General features: G+C 40.9%; 4 protein-coding genes across 4 annotated transcripts; 3 read left to right on the top strand and 1 right to left on the bottom strand.

Annotated features, from left to right (window-relative positions):
* The first annotated feature begins 4,313 nt into the window (after positions 1-4,313).
* On the top strand, positions 4,314-5,201 carry LOC135697945 (glutathione S-transferase 1-like). The gene is made up of 3 exons (XM_065217801.1): positions 4,314-4,493; positions 4,551-4,751; positions 4,850-5,201. Exons 1-3 carry the CDS (start codon positions 4,350-4,352, stop codon positions 5,171-5,173), a joined length of 669 nt encoding a protein of 222 aa, XP_065073873.1. The 5' UTR covers positions 4,314-4,349; the 3' UTR covers positions 5,174-5,201.
* A 26-nt stretch (positions 5,202-5,227) lies between these two features.
* LOC135697943 (glutathione S-transferase 1-like) lies at positions 5,228-6,054 on the bottom strand. Its single transcript, XM_065217799.1, has 2 exons — positions 5,863-6,054; positions 5,228-5,793 (listed from the first exon to the last, which is right to left on the bottom strand). Exons 1-2 carry the CDS (start codon positions 6,007-6,009, stop codon positions 5,260-5,262), a joined length of 681 nt encoding a protein of 226 aa, XP_065073871.1. The 5' UTR covers positions 6,010-6,054; the 3' UTR covers positions 5,228-5,259.
* A 4,682-nt stretch (positions 6,055-10,736) lies between these two features.
* LOC135697947 (glutathione S-transferase 1-like) lies at positions 10,737-11,533 on the top strand. The gene is made up of 3 exons (XM_065217803.1): positions 10,737-10,888; positions 10,950-11,150; positions 11,213-11,533. Exons 1-3 carry the CDS (start codon positions 10,745-10,747, stop codon positions 11,531-11,533), a joined length of 666 nt encoding a protein of 221 aa, XP_065073875.1. The 5' UTR covers positions 10,737-10,744.
* Positions 11,534-18,502: 6,969 nt separating this feature from the next.
* On the top strand, positions 18,503-19,430 carry LOC135697944 (glutathione S-transferase 1-like). The gene is made up of 3 exons (XM_065217800.1): positions 18,503-18,711; positions 18,805-19,008; positions 19,089-19,430. Exons 1-3 carry the CDS (start codon positions 18,568-18,570, stop codon positions 19,413-19,415), a joined length of 675 nt encoding a protein of 224 aa, XP_065073872.1. The 5' UTR covers positions 18,503-18,567; the 3' UTR covers positions 19,416-19,430.
* The last annotated feature ends 11 nt before the right edge of the window (positions 19,431-19,441 follow it).

Below are 19,441 nucleotides of genomic sequence, written 5' to 3'. Positions count from 1 at the left end.
TTATGGATCCTCATCGCGGAGAGTATTGGCTGCATCAGATTTCTTCCAGCCATGCACTTCCTTGCAAAGTGGCCATAGCATCCGCATTTGTGGCAGTTGGCATTCCTAGCAAGACAATCTCTTGAATCTCGATAGTGATTCCACGATCCGCAACGGTTGCATTCAATACCAGATCGACCAACATTATCCCACTTCCGTTCACGCTTGATAGATTGACCATAATTTCTGCCTCTTGATCCTGATGTCCTGTCCAAATCAATCGTTACCGATGCTACTACGCCAACTTCAGAACGAAACGGTTGAGATCTCTCCTTCTGCTCGACTCATAGCGTAATTGATCAGCTCATTCCGGTTCATAACATTCTCTTAGCCCTTATCTCGGATTCTTTCATCAAAAGCTCCTACTGTTATTTGCAGCAGGTGCAGCAGGTTTCACGAATGCCGATTTTTTGTTTTGTTTTAAAGCTATTCACCAAAGACACCAGTGTTCGGAGGGTTGAAGTATTTCGGCACAAATTCCACTTCTGCTCTGCAGAATCCAGAACTATGAAACTAATACCAACCGGTGGAAACTAACAAATATAAATTGGCTCACTACTAGACTAGCCTATTGGTCCGAAGCAAACGATTAACGTACTCCATTGTAGTTGGAATTCTAGTACTACACTATGTTTGTTTTGATTCGCTATGAAAGTTTGACAGATGAAATTAGGGGTTCGTGGATTTTCCTATGTTTCGAGGGGTGCATCGATTAGCTTTGGACCGAATAGAGTACCAGAGCTGAGCCAAAAGTTGAGCACGTTTCTTCGGGACCTTCTAGTCTTAGAGTTACCTCTATGCTAATACCCCCCTCTCAGACTCAGGCTTAACGTATCAAATCGATTCTAGTTTAAGCGTGATTATTCGAACAGCTTGGAGCTTATGCCTTGTTCAGACTACAGAGTTATAACAACCGGTGGAAACTAACGAATTTAAATTGGCTCACTACTTGACTAGCCTATTGGTCCCAAGCAAACAATTAACGTACCCTATTCTAGTCGAAATTCTAGTACTACACTATGTTTGTTTTGATTTGCTAAGAAAGTTTGACAGAAAAAATGAGGGGTTATTGGATTTTCCTATCTTTCGAGGGGTGAATCGATTAGCTTGGGACCGAAGAGAGTACCAGAGCTGAGCCAACAAGTTGAGCACGTTTCTTCGGGACCTACTAGTCTTAGAGTTAAGACTGACAGACTGAGCAGTTAAAACATGTTATAACGATTGTCAAATAATTGCAACACAGAAACCACCATCAAGATAGCGCTATAAAATGTTATAACTCTGTAGTCTGAACGTACTATTACCAACAATCAATACGAAACTAACGATTTTAAATTGGCTCACCACTTTAGTAGCCTATTGGTCCCAAGCAAACGATTAACGTACCCTATTCTAGTCGAAATTCTATTACTACACTATGTTTGTTTTGATTCGCTATGAAAGTTTGACAGATAACATCAGGGGTGTGTGGATTCATGCAGAACATGCAGGGGTGAGTGAAATAGCTTGGGACTGCTTGGGACCGTTGTTCTGGTACTGAGTGAGCCAAAAATAATAATGATTTTCTTCGGGACCCAGTGGTCTTAGAGTTACCTCTATGCTATTACCTCTATGGTTATAACATGTTATAGCGCTATCTTGATGGTGGTTTCTGTGTTGCAATTATTTGACAACCGTTATAACATGTTATAACCATAGAGGTAACTTTAAGACCACTGGGTCCCGAAGAAAATCATTATTATTTTTGGCTCACTCAGTACCAGAACAACTGTCCCAAGCAGTCCCAAGCTATTTCACTCACCCCTGCATATTCTGCATGAATCCACACACCCCTGATGTAATCTGTCAAACTTTCATAGCGAATCAAAACAAACATACTGTAGTAATAGAATTTCAACTAGAATAGGGTACGTTAATCGTTTGCTTGGGGCCAATAGGCTACTAAAGTGGTGAGCCAATTTAAAATCGTTAGTTTCGTATTGATTGTTGTTATAACTCTCCAGTTTGGACTGGACAGCGTTTTAGCAACAATCAATACAAAACTAACGATTTTAAATTGACTCACTACTTGACTAGCCTATTGGTCCCAAGCAAACAATTAACGTACCCCATTCTATTCGAATTTCTAGTACTACACTATGTTTGTTTTGATTCGCTATGAAATTTTGACAGATATAAAGAGAGGTTCGTGGATGTTCCTATGTTTCGAGGGGTGCATCGATTAGATTGGGACCGAAGAGAGTACCAGAGCTGAGCCAAAAAGTTGACCACGTTTCTTCGAGACCTTCTGGTCTTAGAGTTACCTCTATGGTTTTAGTGTGTGTCTTGTTTATATTTCTGCTATCTGATACTGCTATCGCGTCCGGAGAAATCAAAAAAATTGTTATTAATCATTATCGTGCGTATAGGTCATGATTTCGTCACCTTAAAAGGAACAGACCATTCTCATTTCGCCAGTCCTGTGGAAACCGTCTGGAAATCCAGTCAAGTATTTGAAGCAAATCATCTTTCATTGATTAAAAATGACCAAGCCCATTCTGTACACAATTCACGTGAGTCCACCGTGTCGGACCGTGGAACTTTGCATCAAGGCACTGGATATTGAAGTGGAACAGAGGGTGGTTGATCTGTTGGCAGAAGAATCTCTGAATTAAAAAATTATGAAGATTCCTCCATATTGAAATTTTTTTTTTTTAATAAAATTCCAATTAAACAAACATTCAGGCCCACTATTTTTAAAAGTTTGAAGTTTTTTTTCAGCGAACAATCTTTAGAAAATGGCTCCATTTTCATGATTCTGCAACCCATTAACATGCAAACATGTTGTAACAATTCCATGTACGATGTTGTAATAATTTCCAACGTTGATGGCATTTAATAATTAAAGAAGCAGTTTTTATTTTTTGATTAGAGTGTAAATCAATTGCAATGATATTTTTAAAGCAACATGTTGGAAAAATCTTGGAAAATCTGGAACATATTTTAAAAATCTGGAAATATACGTGATCTGTCTGTGTATCTGGCTGGATGACCGAAAATCTGGAATACTGGCAACGCTGCACGAATGTAAAGATTCTTTCGATGATACCGTCAGTAGTAAATCGTTTGTGTGAACGTATGTTCATCGATGAAGCAAGGTTTATTTTTCTCTTGAGAACTATGTGCCATGATTATACAAGAAAATCAGGTTCGTTTACTGACACATGGGGGTTCAACGGTTACTGAAATACACGTGAATTATTCAGTGAACAGTGAAAACTTCAACCACTAAATACAGGTCTTACGACAGGTCATTCTTTGAGCCGTTATCACTTGAAGCTGATTGGAAAACATCAAGATGATGTATGTTGCTTCTGTGGCATAGAAAAGGAAGACTCGGAACATTTGCTATGCCACTGTCCGGCAATTTTCAATAAAAGGCGTAAGTTCTTCGACAAGGGCCTTTGACATTTGGAGAACAACTCCCAGTACGGCAAGGCACTTTATTCGAAATGTAATGCATTGCTGGGATAATGCTATTAGTCAAACAATTGCGATCACTCCTAATAATAGTGATAAACGGCATCTTTATATATCTAAAAAAAATGGGGAATACATCACAATAGATCAGAAAAATGGTCGCAGCAATGAAAATACCCGACCAGGATTAAAAAAAAAATAGAATAATTATTACGTTGTTATTACTAAGCCACATACTATTTTTTTCTGCTTCAAATAATCCTAATGTTGTTCATCTTACCCCAAATTTCACTTCCCTTCTAATAGATTCGATCTGATTGAATAATAATGACACGGCTGCAAAATCGATTATTGCAGTCGTTAGCCTTAGATTTGAACTTGCACAAAAAGATATTCCTTGCCTCGCTTGCCTCCCTCCCATGCTTACTATTTCATAGCTTATGCTAGCCAAACACAGTAAAACGACGTACGTGGCAAAGCATTAATATCAAATCAGACAGTTTAAATCAAATGGAATATTAGAATATTACATTACGGTAAATCTACAATCAAAGTTTCCCAGCAAAAAACGTTACCTATCATTTGATCATAAATGCAAGCTTTGATTACCTATTTGACAAATTGCAATGGCATATTTGATTAGCACAAACCATTTATTAAAGCTGCCCACTGTTTCCATAAGTTCTGCTCATAAAAAATACATGACTGTGTTTGTTAAGCATAAGCCATGCGAAATCGACGCCCAACAGAATCAAAACAGGTTCCTCATTCATTCAGCAGTTTCGCGGTAGCCGGCAAGCGATCCAGTCGCCAATTTTTGTTCTCGCATCAACCACATTAGCTGATTAGAAATGACCAACCCCATCCTGTACACGATCCACATGAGCCCGCCCTGCCGGGCAGTGGAACTCTGCGCCAAAGCCCTGGGCATCGAGCTGGAACAAAAGGTGGTCAATCTGTTGGCCGGAGAGCACCTGAAGCCGGAGTTCCTCAAGGTAGGTGAATTCTAGCCCGGTCACATGATTTATCTGATGGCTTATCTTTGGTGGCAGATGAACCCCCAGCATACCGTACCGGTGCTGGACGATAACGGAGCAGTCGTTAGTGAAAGTCATGCCATCATGATTTATTTGGTGTCCAAGTACGGCAAGGATGATAGCCTGTACTCGCGTGATCTGCTCAAACAGGCAAAGTTGAACGCTGCCCTGCACTTTGAAAGTGGCGTTCTGTTCGCTCGTATGCGGTTCGTGTTTGTGAGTATGATTATGACCCGAGACCAACACACAACTGGAAGAAAAATTGTCGCTTAATTTATTCTCGCAATCATCTCATTACGTTGTTGCTGCTTTAGGAACCGATTCTGTTCGGCGGTGGATGCGAAATTCCAACGGATAAAGCTGAATACGTTCAAAAGGCCTATCAGCTATTGGAAGATACGTTGGTCGATGACTACGTCGTGGGAAACTCTTTGACCATTGCGGATTTTAGCTGCGTTTCGTCCATTTCCTCGGTGATGGGCGTCATTCCGATGGATAAGGATAAGTACCCGAAGATCGATGCTTGGCTGGATCGCTTGATTGCACTGCCCTACTACGAGGAGGCCAATGGAAGCGGTGCCGTGCAGCTGTCCCAAGCAGTTCTGGCAATGAAGGAGAAAAATGCTCAGAAGGATTGAGCTTGTCGAAGACTTGGTTCAGAAAGTACACGATTGTGATTTATCTTTTAAATAAAAATCGTGTGTTGCACATCATTCAATTTTTTTTACTGCTTAGATTTCTTATTATTCTCGTCCAGCTTCTGTTTCAGGAACACCTTGGTTTCTTCCAGCACATCAGCATTGTACTCCTTGTAGCACGGCATAGTCTGTTCCATGCGTTTCATGAACGTGCAAAGTTTTGGGAATTTACCTTCGCTCATTGGGAAAACTCCGTTCAACGATGCCAAACTAGTGGTCACACTGATGTCCGCCAGGGTCATCGAATCTCCCACCAGGAAGTTACTCTTCAGTGCACCTTCCAACAGCTCGTAAGCCTTCTCGATGGCTTCGAACCGAGCCTGAGGGATTTCCGTAGCACCAAAGTAGAATACCGGTTCCAGTGCTCCCCGAAGCCGAGGAAACAGTATGCTGGAGTCAAAGTGGAGCCAAGCGTTGATGCGTGCTTGTGTTACGAGATCCTTCGGGTAGAGGCTATCGTCCTTGCCGTACTTGGACACTAGGTAGACCAGAATAGCGTGACTATCGTACACCGGCACACCAGCGTCCGTTATGGTCGGAACAGTGTGGAATGGATTCATCTGCATGGGGCGACAGCATTTTATTGATTTAGTCAAACGAAAGCAAAGTTGCTCAAATTTAGAACTCACCTTGAGATAGTCCTCACTCATCTGTTCCTTTTTTGAAAGATCGACATACTTTAGGTCAACATTCAGCCCCAGGATGTGAGAGGTTATTTGAACCGCTCGCCCGCCGGGGGTTCGGCGAGTGGTATAGAGAACAATTTTGGAAGACATTTCAGTTGAACCTTTCGACTGCAGCCGCTGAACAGCACTGGATGAGTCGTGAGAAGTTCAAATTTATATGATTACCAGTGACGAGCTTGTAAGGAGATAAGACATATAGAATTACGTCTGCGAAAGAAGCAAATGTTTCTGTAAAATATACAATTAATACACTCTGTTATCAATATGTGCAGGTAGATAATGCTTCTGGTCAAATAAGCAGTTTTGTTTAGTCATGCCTAAATTAGCTTTTGGACCCACTAAATTTTCAGTGAACTATACAGGAAAACACTGTATAACCAAACTCAAAGACCTAGATCTCCGAAATCTTATGAAGCTATTATGTCAAAGAACACAGACTTTAATCTGGACAGCAACGGATCATGCACTGCTATGTTAATTAAACCAATTTGACAATTCTAGATGAGTTTGCTTGGTTGCAACATATTCTAAGTTCTCCAAATTGTCCAGGAGTTCAGACTATTTGATCTACTGGATCAACCAAGGCCAGCGCGACGTCCTCAATAAAAAAAACACCTACTCAAACATGTTCATAGAAATCACTTATCGCCTATTTTGAGGTATATAAGATTCTCAATGATCTTCAAATTACCCTGGAGTTCAGATCAAATGATCTTCCAGATCAACCATGACTGATACAAGACCCTTAGTAACGAAACAACTCCACACAGGTTCATTGAGAATATGCACATCATTTGCGTTTCAATTTTATGTGTGTTAGATATTCTCGGTTTCTCCAAATTGTATAGAAGGCAAATATATAGAATCAGATAACTGGATTTTAGTGAGCTAGTCGAAGTTTGAATACGAAGTTTTAACTTGCCAAATAAAACTCTTCCAATACCCTCATTCATCATACCGAACTGGATGTTTAGTGATTCTCTTGGCACGTTTGAAATCTGGAACTTCTTCACTTTCAGAATCCTGAACATCCATGTCATTCGACTCCTGCGATGTATGATCCGTCGTAGTTGGTTATTGCTGTGAGGGATTGCAATCCGTTTTTTCACATTGTTGAGTCGGTCATTTCCTCAAATGGGCCACAGGACGCCGATAACAAACACCATCTTCGCTCACCACGATTACATCCGAACCCTTTTAAAGTACAACTTTGTAATTTTCCAGACGAAAACAAGACTCCAACTTCCCCATTTCATAATTCCGCAGCATAACCGATTTCAGTCAGTCTTGCATGTCGCCGCTTGTCCACGTAAACCTTTCCTTGCATCTTCTTGATTGAATCTCTGTCGCGTGTTTCGGCGTCCCGTTTCCAATAAGGTTCAGCCCTCAATTGTGGTAGAAGGTCCTTCACTGGTCGTCCATTTAGAAGCTCCATCGGTGACTTTCCCGTAACAGAATGCGGTGTCGTATTATACGCGTACACATAATTCTGTACTGATTTCCGTCAATCTTCTTTCAACATCTTGGCAATCCGTAAAGCTCGCATAATACCCTGGTTTTGCCGCTCAACCAAGCCGTTCATTTGCGGCCAGTATGGAATGGTATGTACAAGCCGAATATTTTTACTGATGCAGTAGCTCGCAAACTCTTCGCTGGCGAATAGAGGCCCATTATCAGGTCTAATAGTTTCCGGATAGGTATGTTCGCTGAAAACGTTTTCGAGAGCTTCACTGGTCTTCCCAGCATTGGTTCCCTTCATTTCAGTAACTGTTAGAAATCGACTGTAGTAGGGGAAACAGCCCTATTGTTGCGGTACATTAGCAGCGTTAGAAGCCTATTGTTGTGTATGGAGGGCTTTCCCCTAGCCGAATACCACTAAGAACGTCACACATTCCTTCGCAGTAAAAAAAATCTATCGCCAAATCCTGCCACGCGCGGTCTGGCATTTCTTTTCGCAGCATTGGTTCCGGGGGGCTTGGGAACTCACTGCTGTGCATGCTACACACTCTCGGACTCGGTTAGCAAGATCGCGATCCATGTTCGGCCACCAAACTTTTTCTCTTAAACTTCGTTTCATTGTGACTACTCCCGGATGTCCTCTGTGTGCGATATCTTGGGCTCTCTGACGTAGAGCTGATGGGAGAACAATTCTATCATCCCTTACTACAACACCCTCAATAACTTCGAGTTCCTTTGCAAACGCATGGTATGAAAATAGATTCGGAGGCCAAACTTGAGTTTCAATAGCTTTGACCACCGTGATGAGAACTTCGTCACATTCGTTTACTTTTTTTAATTTCTTCCAGCGTAATGGTTGATAGTCCCTCGCCAATTTCACATACGTAATGCTCAGAAGCTTCATCGAAAGGTGTATCGGACTGCGGGCATAGTATTGAGAAGATGTCGGAGATATTGTCAGTTCCAGGGATATATTTCACGCAGAAATCAAAGGGCTGTAGACGTAAAGCCCATGCTTCAGCTCGCGAACATGCACGCTTTCCTTGCTGATGCTTTCCATCGAATATTTAATCAAGGGTTTTGTGATCGGTGTACACCGTAAACCGAATTCCAAACAAATACGGATAGAACTTTTCCATAGCCCACACGACAGCTAATGCTTCACGTTGAGTATGTGGATATACTCTCTGCGTCTTTGTCAACTCATTTGACGCAAAGCTTATGATCCTTGGCATATTCAAATTGTCTCTCTGAGTTAACACCGCTCCGAGACCCACCGGTGACGCATCAACATATAGCTCTGTTATGTCCTTCGGATCGAAAAATCCCAGTCGGTGAACAGTGTTAGTTCATCACGCAGGTTGTCAAATGCTCAACGCTGGTTTTCACCGAAGAATTCTGCCTCACCCCTGATGAACTGTCGCAAGGCCTCGGTCCTCGTTGATAAATGCGGGATGAACTAACCGACGAAATTGATTAAACCGAGAAATCTCCGAACTCTTTTGTTTCAGGTTCACTGAAGTTTCGACTTCACATATTTTAAAGCCCAGAATTTCAAGTTCGCCAACTCCTATCAAACATTTATCTTTGTTCAACAACGCATGGTTCCTATCTAGAACAGTCAACACTTTCGCTAGACGCTCGTCATGCTCCTCCTGAGATTTTCCCCACAAAACGACGTCATCAGTATACACCACTACTCCATCAATACCAGCCAACATCTCACACATTATCCGTTGAAATATTTCCGGTGCGCAATTGATGCCAAAAGAAAGTCGCTTAAACCTCATCAGACCCCTATTCGTTATGAATGTTGTGATCCCGCGTGATTCTGGGTGTAGCTCAACATGGTGAAAGGCAGAAGTAATATCCAACTTAGAGAAAACCTTCGCGTCTTTAAGCTTGTTCAACAAGGTGTCGATCAACGGTAGCGGATAGTGTTCCCTTTGAATCGCTTGATTGGGATACCGCATATTGATACACAAACGGATGTCATCCGTTCCCTTGGGAACAACCACCATGGGTGATATCCATTCCGCAGGACCCACGACTTGTTCGATAACATCTGCATCGAGCATTTGCTGAATCTTTTGGTCAACCTTATCTTCCATTGCTGCGGGAATTCTAAGGTATGCGATTTTTCTCGGAGGGACACTATGAATGACTTGAATGTTCGGGAATTAGGGGAATACTGCTTTGTTTTGTTCAACATTTTGTACTGCTAGCGCCACCTTCAAGACTGCTAAGCAACGACTTGCGTGCGCCTCGAATCACGAAAAACTCAGCTTACGACTTGGGCTTATTTTCGTTAATTGAAATCCAGCGGCTCTTGAAATTCCACTCTGCTCTGCAGAATCCAGAACTATGAAACTAATACCAACCGGTGGAAACTAACGATTATAAATTGGCTCACTACTTGACTAGCCTATTGGTCCGAAGCAAACGATTAACGTACCCCATTGTAGTTGAAATTCTAGTACTACTGTTTGTTTTGATTCGCTATGAAAGTTTGACAGATGAAATTAGGGGTTCGTGGATTTTCCTATGTTTCGAGGGGTGCATCGATTAGCTTTGGACCGAATAGAGTACCAGAGCTGAGCCAAAAAGTTGAGCACGTTTCTTCGGGACCTTCTAGTCTTAGAGTTACCTCTATGCTAATACCCCTCTCTCAGGCTCAGGCTTAGCGTATCAAATCGATTTTAATTTAAGCGTGATAACTCGTACAGCTTGGAGCTTATGCCTTGTTCAGACTACAGAGTTATAACATGTTATAGCGCTATCATGATGGTGGTTTCTGTGTTGCAATTATTTGACAACCGTTATAACATGTTATAACTCTCTGGACTGGACAGCGTTTTAGCAACAATCAATACGAAACTAACGATTTTAAATTGGCTCACCACTTTAGTAGCCTATTGGTCCCAAGCAAACGATTAACGTACCCTATTCTAGTTGAAATTCTATTACTACACTATGTTTGTTTTGATTCGCTATGAAAGTTTGACAGATAACATCAGGGGTGTGTGGATTCATGCAGAACATGCAGGGGTGAGTGAAATAGCTTGGGACTGCTTGGGACCGTTTTTCTGGTACTGAGTGAGCCAAAAATAATAATGATTTTCTTCGGGACCCAGTGGTCTTAGAGTTACCTCTATGGTTTTAGTGCGTGTCTTGTTTATATTTCTGCTATCTGATACTGCTATCGCGTCCGGAGAAATCAAGAATTTGTTATTAATCATTATCGTGCGTATAGGTCACGATTTCGTCACCTTAAAAGGAACAGACCATCCTCATTTCGCCAGTCCTGTGGAAACCGGCTAGAAATCCAGTCAAGTATTTGAAGCAAATCATCTTTCATTGATTAAAAATGACCAAGCCCATTCTGTACACAATTCACGTGAGTCCACCGTGTCGGACCGTGGAACTTTGCATCAAGGCACTGGATATTGAAGTGGAACAGAGGGTGGTTGATCTGTTGGCCGGAGAGCACCTGAAGCCGGAGTTCCTCAAGGTATGTACGTTACAGTCCTTCAACGAGGCTTGGCGACTAGTTTTTGTTTCTTTTGTGACAGATGAACCCCCAGCATACCGTACCGGTGCTGGACGATAACGGCACAATCGTTTGTGAAAGCCATGCCATCATGATTTATTTGGTGTCCAAGTACGGAAAGGATGATAGCTTGTACCCGAAAGATCTGGCCCAACAGTCCAGAGTCAACGCTGCGCTGTTCTTTGAGAGCAGTTTTCTGTTTGCTCGTATGCGGTCTATATGTAGACTGGAGTTTATCATCGAATTTTATCTATAGAAGCTACTTTGTTATCGTTGCTGCTTTAGGAACCGATTTTCTTCAACGGCGTCGGTGATATCCCAACGGACAAGGTTGAATATGTACAGAAGGGCTACAAATTGCTGGAAGACACCTTGGTGGATGACTATGTTGTTGGGAACTCGATGACCATTGCGGATTTGTGCTGCGGCTCAACCATTTCCACGGTAATGGGAGTCGTCCCAATGGATGTGGACAAGCATCCGAGGATCTACGCTTGGCTGGATCGCTTGAAGGCGCTGCCCTACTACGAAGAAGCCAATGGAGGCGGTGCCAAGCGGATGGCTATGGCCGTGTTGGCTACGAAAGATAAAAACGCACAGCAATAGGCCTGCGTTTTTTGTTACAATAAATAGATACAGTTCTTTAGTGCAAGCAACGCTTGAAAACTATTAACAATCGATTATTATTTAAAACCACTTTAAAGCTACATTAAAAATCAAAAATCAAAAATCAAAGAACTCTTGATATAAATTAGTAAACTACTATGATAAGAATTGCACTCATTATTATTATCATTATATTACATTAACAGGGGACTCTCAGTGCGAGCTCTTTGGTGTGAAGGTGAGTTGGTGGGCCTTTTAAAAATATCTACTCTTTTGAACAGCGATAACAAAATATATATATTTTTTTAGGAGTGTTGATTGACCGTTACCGTTTGACAAGAGGATTAATTCGAGGGATAAGTGTGATTCGTATCTTATGCGAAGCGTAGCAGGGTCCTAGTGTCTGTTTTTGGTCCTAGTGGTCACCTAATTGGCCCGATTAAAATTTAAAAGTTTTTCATTCTTTGCCAATTTTATTTATGAAGCAGTGAAATTGGGTTGTTAGCGGAATGCTTTAAATAAAACAGCAAAAAAGGTTATCTTCCATTTAATTCCACTTAATTAATTTTGGTATCCATGACAGATACATATTTCGACTACAATGTGCAGTCTTCATCAATGTCATTCCCACTAAAGACTTATCAAATGGATGATGGATACCAAAACTAATTAAGTGGAATTTAATGAAAGATAACCTTTTTTGCTGTTTTAAATTTATTTAATTACAAATTAAACGCAAATTAAATCATGAAAATTTATTTTAAAAAAAATCATTAAGTCCCTATGGCTAAATACTGGCACACTTACTCTAATAATATTATCGTTTGTGTAAATGTAAGGTTAATCGATCCACGATACCGTTTAGTCTCAGTTCAATCAGCTCTGACAAACACATTATTTCTTATCGTATCCAGTGATGGCATAATCATTAGCAAAATGATATTTGTTCGCTATCAACTGTTTGCAACTGAGAGTTGACTCGACACAAAAATGATTCCGTTGCACATCATTTTCTGAGAACGAGATAGTAAAGTTTGCTATCTCTCTGTACTCTTCACCGATGGACGAAGTTACAAAAATCTTGAAACTCAAACTCACGCTAGTTTGGTGAGAATTGTAGCTGTTGAGTTTTGTTAGTCAGAAAATCGGAGTTGCGATATTACAGCTTGTAAATGCTCCCCCACACTGGTACGATTTATTCGCGAATAAATCGTATTTTCCTCGGACCCACACCGGAGTGGCAGTTTTGCTGCTGCGTCGCGATCGTTTACAATGGATTCGTTGTCAAATGAAGAGGCGTTGCTGTTGCTTAGTTTGCAAGCAGAGGAAACTTCCTGAACTCGTAACAAAACATAATTATTTTAACAATATAACGATTGATCTTGTTGTCTCATGGGATTTGAGTTGTCGGATAATGAGTCCTGTCGGATTTTGGTCACTTTCTGGGGAGCATCCAGCACATGACCAGGTGAAGCCAATGTTGGTTGATGTTTCGCATGATAAATTTTATACTGATGCCAGATTTTGGACTCATCCGGAATGTTACTGAATGTTAATTCGGACTCGGGGCCAAGCATATGTGGAGAGCCAAGTGCTCCAGTGCACCAAAGTCGATTTCGACAATGATTAAACCTTCATTTGCGCAAAAAAAAACTTACGTTGTCTATTGCAGTGTCATGGGGTCAATTTGAACCCAAATTCATATTGCCATATCTCACCGATGTTTCAATTGAGTTTTGAAATTTCAAATGTTTTGCAAAGTAAATTTGATACACTTTAAGATAAAACTATTCCAAAATTGGGGGCGGATCTCTCGTGGCTAGCGGTCGTTGTAAAAATGTGCCCATGAAATGGAATATTTCGATATTAGAGATGATTATTCTACGGAATCCTTTCCATGTAGGATATTACTTTCATAATCTTCAAACAAAACTTCTTAATAATTAATTTAACCCTGTGTCTGTGTCGGGAGTCTTGGGGCCTCTTAGTTGAGTTTTAATTTTTGCAATGACAGACAACAAAGGGTTAACGATCCTCAGCTCCGTTTCCTGGGGGTGTGACACATCTAAATCTCAATTTTTGATGGTCGAACAATCTCACACTAGCGAATCAATTCACTAAAATCTTTGTTCATCTTTTGGATCTAAATCCATTTATTTACTCGCATCGCTTTCCACCTTAATGCAGGAAATCTTTAAAATCATCATCAATCTTCTTTCTACAGTGCTTTCCCGATTTTGTCAGCTCTCGATTTTGTCTACCCCTGATTTTGTCAGCATTTTTTCTCAATTTTGTCAGCCTGAAGATTTTGCTGACCTTTTTTGTTTTTAAGCATGAATTTTCAAGCATTTCGCTCCAAATGACACTTAATTGTTTTGTCGCAACAATAACAGAGGTAACTCAAATAAACCTCAATTATTGCAACACTGCACAGCTGTATCGAGTCCCTCCAGACAAAGGTAACTAGGTGGCAAATAGAGCTGGGATGGCTGCAATAAAAGTTATGGACAGATACCCCATTCAAGAAGAAGGTTTCGTGATCGCCAAAATTAACGGAATATTAATATGCAGTTGCTACGCACCCCATGGTCGATGGAGCAATTCCACGAGACGCTGGTTGGACTTATCGAAGAGCTGATCGAACGAAGACCGGTAGTCATCGGAGGAGACTTCAATGCTTAAGCAGGGGTAACAGATGTACCATCGCAAGAGGGCACATTCTGCTAGAGGCTCTGGCGAAGCTGGAAATTCGACTGTTCAATAAAGGCACCACCAGCACTTTTCGCAGAGATGGCCGGGAATCCATTATCGACGTTACTTTATGCGGACTGCAGTCCGTCGCTGGTGGAAAACATGAATTGGAGAGTGTGTGGAGGATATACCCATAGTGACCATCAGGCAATCCGATATGACATCGGCCAACGGAATCCTGTGGCAGTACAGAGGACGAGAACTTGTGACCTGAAGTGGAACCTCCAGCTTACTGCTACAACGAGGCAATTAGCACCCTCCGCGCTAGTTGTCTCAGAGCCAGAAGACGTGTTCAGAGAGCAAGAACAGAAGCAGACAGAAAGGAGCGTAGAGGAATGTTCCGAGCACATAAACGAGAGATAATGCAGAGCAAGTCAAACTGTCAAGTGGAGCTGGGTCGAGACGCTGCTGCCAACGACGCACACCGTGTCGTGATGACGAAGATCAGATGTCAAGTCATGCCCGCTGAAATGTGATTAGAGAACCTGAAAGTTATCGTGGAAGGACTTTTATCGAAGTATGATCCAACGACCTGGTCACCTACATCGTACGGAGTCGGAGATGGAGATAACGACGAATTCACCAACGAGCCACTCGTAGCAGTGCCTGCTGGATACACTCAAAAAAACTCTTGGAGAGGGTCATCCTAAACAGGCTGACGAAATGCACGGAGAGTGAGCATGGATTGCCGGAGAGGCAGTTCGGATTTCGAAAAGGAAGACCAAAAGTGGATGCAATTCTAGAGTGCCTAGAAGGCGTCGAAACAGAAGTGGAGAGGAGATCGATATTACGCTGTGATAACGATCGACGTCAAGAATGCGTTCAACAGCTCCAGCTGGGAGGCCGACGCTACTTCCAGAACCGGGTTCTGATCTACGAGCCAAATATGGCTCGGTATTCTGGAGATATATCACGATCCATCAATCCAGGTCCGCTGAATATTTTTCAAGACTTCAGGATGATCAAGTATTATTATGAAGATCATCAACTGTTACGATCCCCGATTGCACAGGAATTAACGCAAATACCTTAGGACTGCTGGAGTTTTTTCATACTTTCAGGATGATCAGGTATTATTCTGACGCTCTTCAACATTTCAAGTGACGCCTCTTGGATATTCTTTCATGACTCCAGGTTGCTCAGAAAATATTCTGAATAATTCTAAAGATCTCTAATTGTTCAATAAATCCAATCACATCGCTTAGATATTCTCACAAGAAAATAGGTTGATCGGGAATTACTCAAAAGTCCTTCACCTGCATAATGCTCTCTAGATGCTTGGAGAAGACTTCAGGTTTATGTCATATTATTCTGAATCCTGATCGGTGGCTATTCAAATCATGTTTCTCGGATATACGATTCAGAAAGCACGTGGATCAGGAATTATTCCAAAGACATGCATAATTTCTCGGGAACCAAACCTCAATCTTGTAAACAAACTATACCAAATGATAAAGGAATCATTCCTCTACCTGATAGTGTTATTGGTTTTTGAGATTGAGCTTTTATTCGCAAATAATCGGCGATTAACGTGTTTGTTTACAAATGATGATGATGATGATGATGATGATGGTCCCACCTCTTACCCCTACAAAGGTTTGAGCTGGACGAGTTATCTTTAAGATAATTAAATATAAACATTTTAACCAGGTTTGCAAACAAAATCGAGCTGGTTACAATTACAGATATAAATGTCCTGTTAAATATGCTATAGGCATCATCCAAAAACATTCAAAGGTGTAACTAGTTATCAAAAGTCCAAGTATAGTCCTCGACAATACTTCCATTTACACGTGACCTGGGATTTACACGTTTAAGCTTCCGCAGTGCCAGGACTATATCCAAGGAAACGACTTCCAGCCAACCCTTTACTAATTCAAGGCTTTTGCCACAATTTCCACGTATTAGTCATTTATACCTGTATTCCGCGCGCGAGGCTCAAACCATTGTAGACTACTCAAAGCTATTTTTACTATTACTACTACAAAATCAAAAAAACTAAAAATCCATCATCACCATCGAGGCAAACAATGTAGTTTTTTTGTATATGCTACACAAATTACTAAAATGTCTTGATGACAGTCTCCATACAAAATAATCCGTTAGTGATAACTTTGTCAAGATACATGATTTATCCATTCATAAAAAATTAACTGCTCAATAAACAGCTTTTACATGTGAAATGCAGCGTCTCTTGAATTCTGTAAGTGTAGTTGCACGCTTGATGTGTCTAGGCATCGAATTGAAAACATTTATACCTTTGAAAAATAATGAATTTTGTGAAGCATTATTCAAAAGATGTGGTGTTCTTACTTCATCCGCGTTTCTAGTGTTATATCTATGAAAATCACTTCCCCTTTCAATCCGATCACACAAATATCGATGCAGACGCAATTACGCCCAAATTTTAAATCACTCCGGAATAGCTTATTATTTATTTCAATAAATCGATTCATGTCTTCTAGATATTTTCACATTAATGAATTATTCCAAACACCTTCAGACAGTCAAAGACCTGCAAAATATTTTATAAAACTTATATTTCTGTAGATCACGAGTTGCCCAATAAATGGAATCATGTCACTTAGATAATGATATTCTGTCACATTGATAATGATACATATTCTCACATGAAAGTAGGTTGACCAGAAATTAGTCCAAATACCGAAATTAGATCAAATCCTGCATAATGTTTCTGTTATTTTTAGAACTTCCTCGAAGTAATCTACGGTAGGTTAGAAGGAAGGGTATATATTTTTTTCTGAAGTTAGCAAAACTTATCAGAACTTCTCTTCTTTCAATTCTTGTTGCTGCTCAGCTTAGCAATGTTTGTCATAAAAAAATCGCTTATTGGCAAAGCAAACCACACCAGAGAACTGATGTCGCGCTTCTTCGGCGGCAAAAACGCTACAGACAGTGAATCGAAAGTGATCATGGTCACTGGTTATTGAATTTTTCCCAACACTGACAGAGACTTCGATCATAACCTGGACCAGGCAATCTTCTTCTTCATCATCGCATTTCAAGCTTATTGCTTATAGCATATAAGCTTATTGCATGCTCTCAACGTAGTGTTCTTGATGTACTTCCACACTGAGGCAAATAGACCTAAGAGTTTCATAAGGCTCGACTTATGAACATCATATATGAATTTCATAAGCGTGACTTATGAATGATTTTCGAGTAACATGAGGTAGCTCTTATACACCTTTAACCATTTCATTTTCCCAAGCGTTGAAAGACGAATGGTCAACACACGGGCCCCCTAACCTCAACTTCCAATTACCGGTTTCAGTCTGCTCCGATTTATTATTTTTTGTCAACATTATTTTTCATAATGCAAATCAATGGAATTCACACTCATTTCTTATGGCTAAAATTCGTAAGTGTTTCTTATGGAATTCTTACGTTCTTTTTCCTGCGTGCACAGTTATTAATTGAGAGGTTTCAATGCCTGTACCAATTTTTCATTAAGCTGGGCTTAGACTAGGCAAGTCAAATGATCAACTCAGTTGAATTCAATTGGCTTGAAAAGTTGAGTCTGGTTCAACTTTTTTTTTCAATTCAAGTGAGTTGTTTAAGTCAGTTGAATGGCATGGTTTACACGTTCAATTCGCGTTCAAGTCAGTTGAATTCAACTGACTTGATCCATTGACTTGCCTAAACCCAGCTGTAGTATAATTGTGTGGCAAGTATAATCATATTATATGTCCAGGGAAGTCGAGAAATTTTCCAACTCAAAAAATTCCTAGCCCGAACAAAAATGTGAATGATTACCATAAAAAATATGCAAAGATTCACAAGTAAATCGGAGAAGGTCGCATCAGATCGATTCGTCATTTGGCGTGGAACTGCTCTAATTTATACAAAAAGATAAAATTGAAAACGCTTACATTGTAGGTACGACTATAGAAATTTCAAAAGGAAACATGACTTTGATAAAACCATGTTCATATTTTACTCCAATTTCGGTACACTACAAGCTACAAGTGATAAATAATAGGTGACAACATCTCGCATAAAATACTAATTCAAAAGCACGGATATCTTTGAAGCAAAAATCAGTATCGTCGTCAGATTATTTGTATTCAACACACACGCAAACTCTCGATAGCTCGCGTTTGGATGTTTTGGCTCATACATACCTCCATCTATACAACGGTAGATTGGTATGCACAGTAGCAACAACGATTCGCATATATGTAACTGATTCTAGCAAACGAGTCAGTGCGAATCCGGCATTCGTTAAGTGAACATTTTTCGCAATCGCTTCTCAAGTTACCATGGGCAAGATTCAGCTGTACACCGCAAAGCTAAGCCCTCCGGGACGCTCAGTTGAGCTGACCGCAAAGGCTCTGGGATTGGATCTGGAAGTTCATCCGATCAATCTGATCGCAGGCGATCATCTGAAGCCGGATTTCGTCAAGGTTGGTATCTAACTCAAGCAACTGATTGGATTTGACCTTGAAACGCTGTGAATTAACCTCATCAATTGATCTCGCTGATTCGCTTGTGTCTAGATGAATCCCCAGCATACCATTCCGCTACTTGTCGATGACGATGGAACGATAATATACGACAGTCACGCCATCATCATCTACCTGGTGACCAAGTACGGAAAGGACGATGCGCTCTATCCGCAGGATATTGTAACTCGGGCCAAGATCAACTCGGCGCTTCACTTCGATTCGGGTGTGCTCTTCGCCAGACTTCGCTTCTACGTGGTAAGTGCGATTGATAACCTTACTGAAACCATAGGTGAATCGTTATCAAAAGTAAATAACAAAATATCCTATAATTACAGGAACCAATCTTGTACTATGGAAGCACGGAGACGCCGCAGGATAAAATCGACTATTTGTACAAGGCCTACCAGCTGTTGAACGATACACTAGTCGACGATTACGTCGTTGGAAACAAGCTTACCCTGGCGGATCTGAGCTGCATCGCTAGTATCGCTTCGATCCATGCTATTTTCCCGATTGACAAGACCAAATACCCTAAGCTGGCCGGATGGGTCGAGCGTTTGGAGAAACTACCCTACTACAAGGCCACCAATCAGGAGGGCTCCGATATACTGGCCGCCATGTATCACGACAGGCTTGCTCAAAATCGTGCTGCGAAGAAGTAATTAAGCAATAAACTCATGGTTTGAGT

The sequence above is a fragment of the Ochlerotatus camptorhynchus genome, unplaced genomic scaffold (assembly GCF_037179485.1).
Source record: "Ochlerotatus camptorhynchus isolate MF236.1 unplaced genomic scaffold, CSIRO-AGI_Acam_v1.1 ptg000080l, whole genome shotgun sequence".
Taxonomy (NCBI): Eukaryota; Metazoa; Arthropoda; class Insecta; order Diptera; family Culicidae; genus Ochlerotatus; species Ochlerotatus camptorhynchus.
Note: the sequence above shows the minus strand (reverse complement) of the source record. Positions and strands in the feature narration are given on the sequence as shown.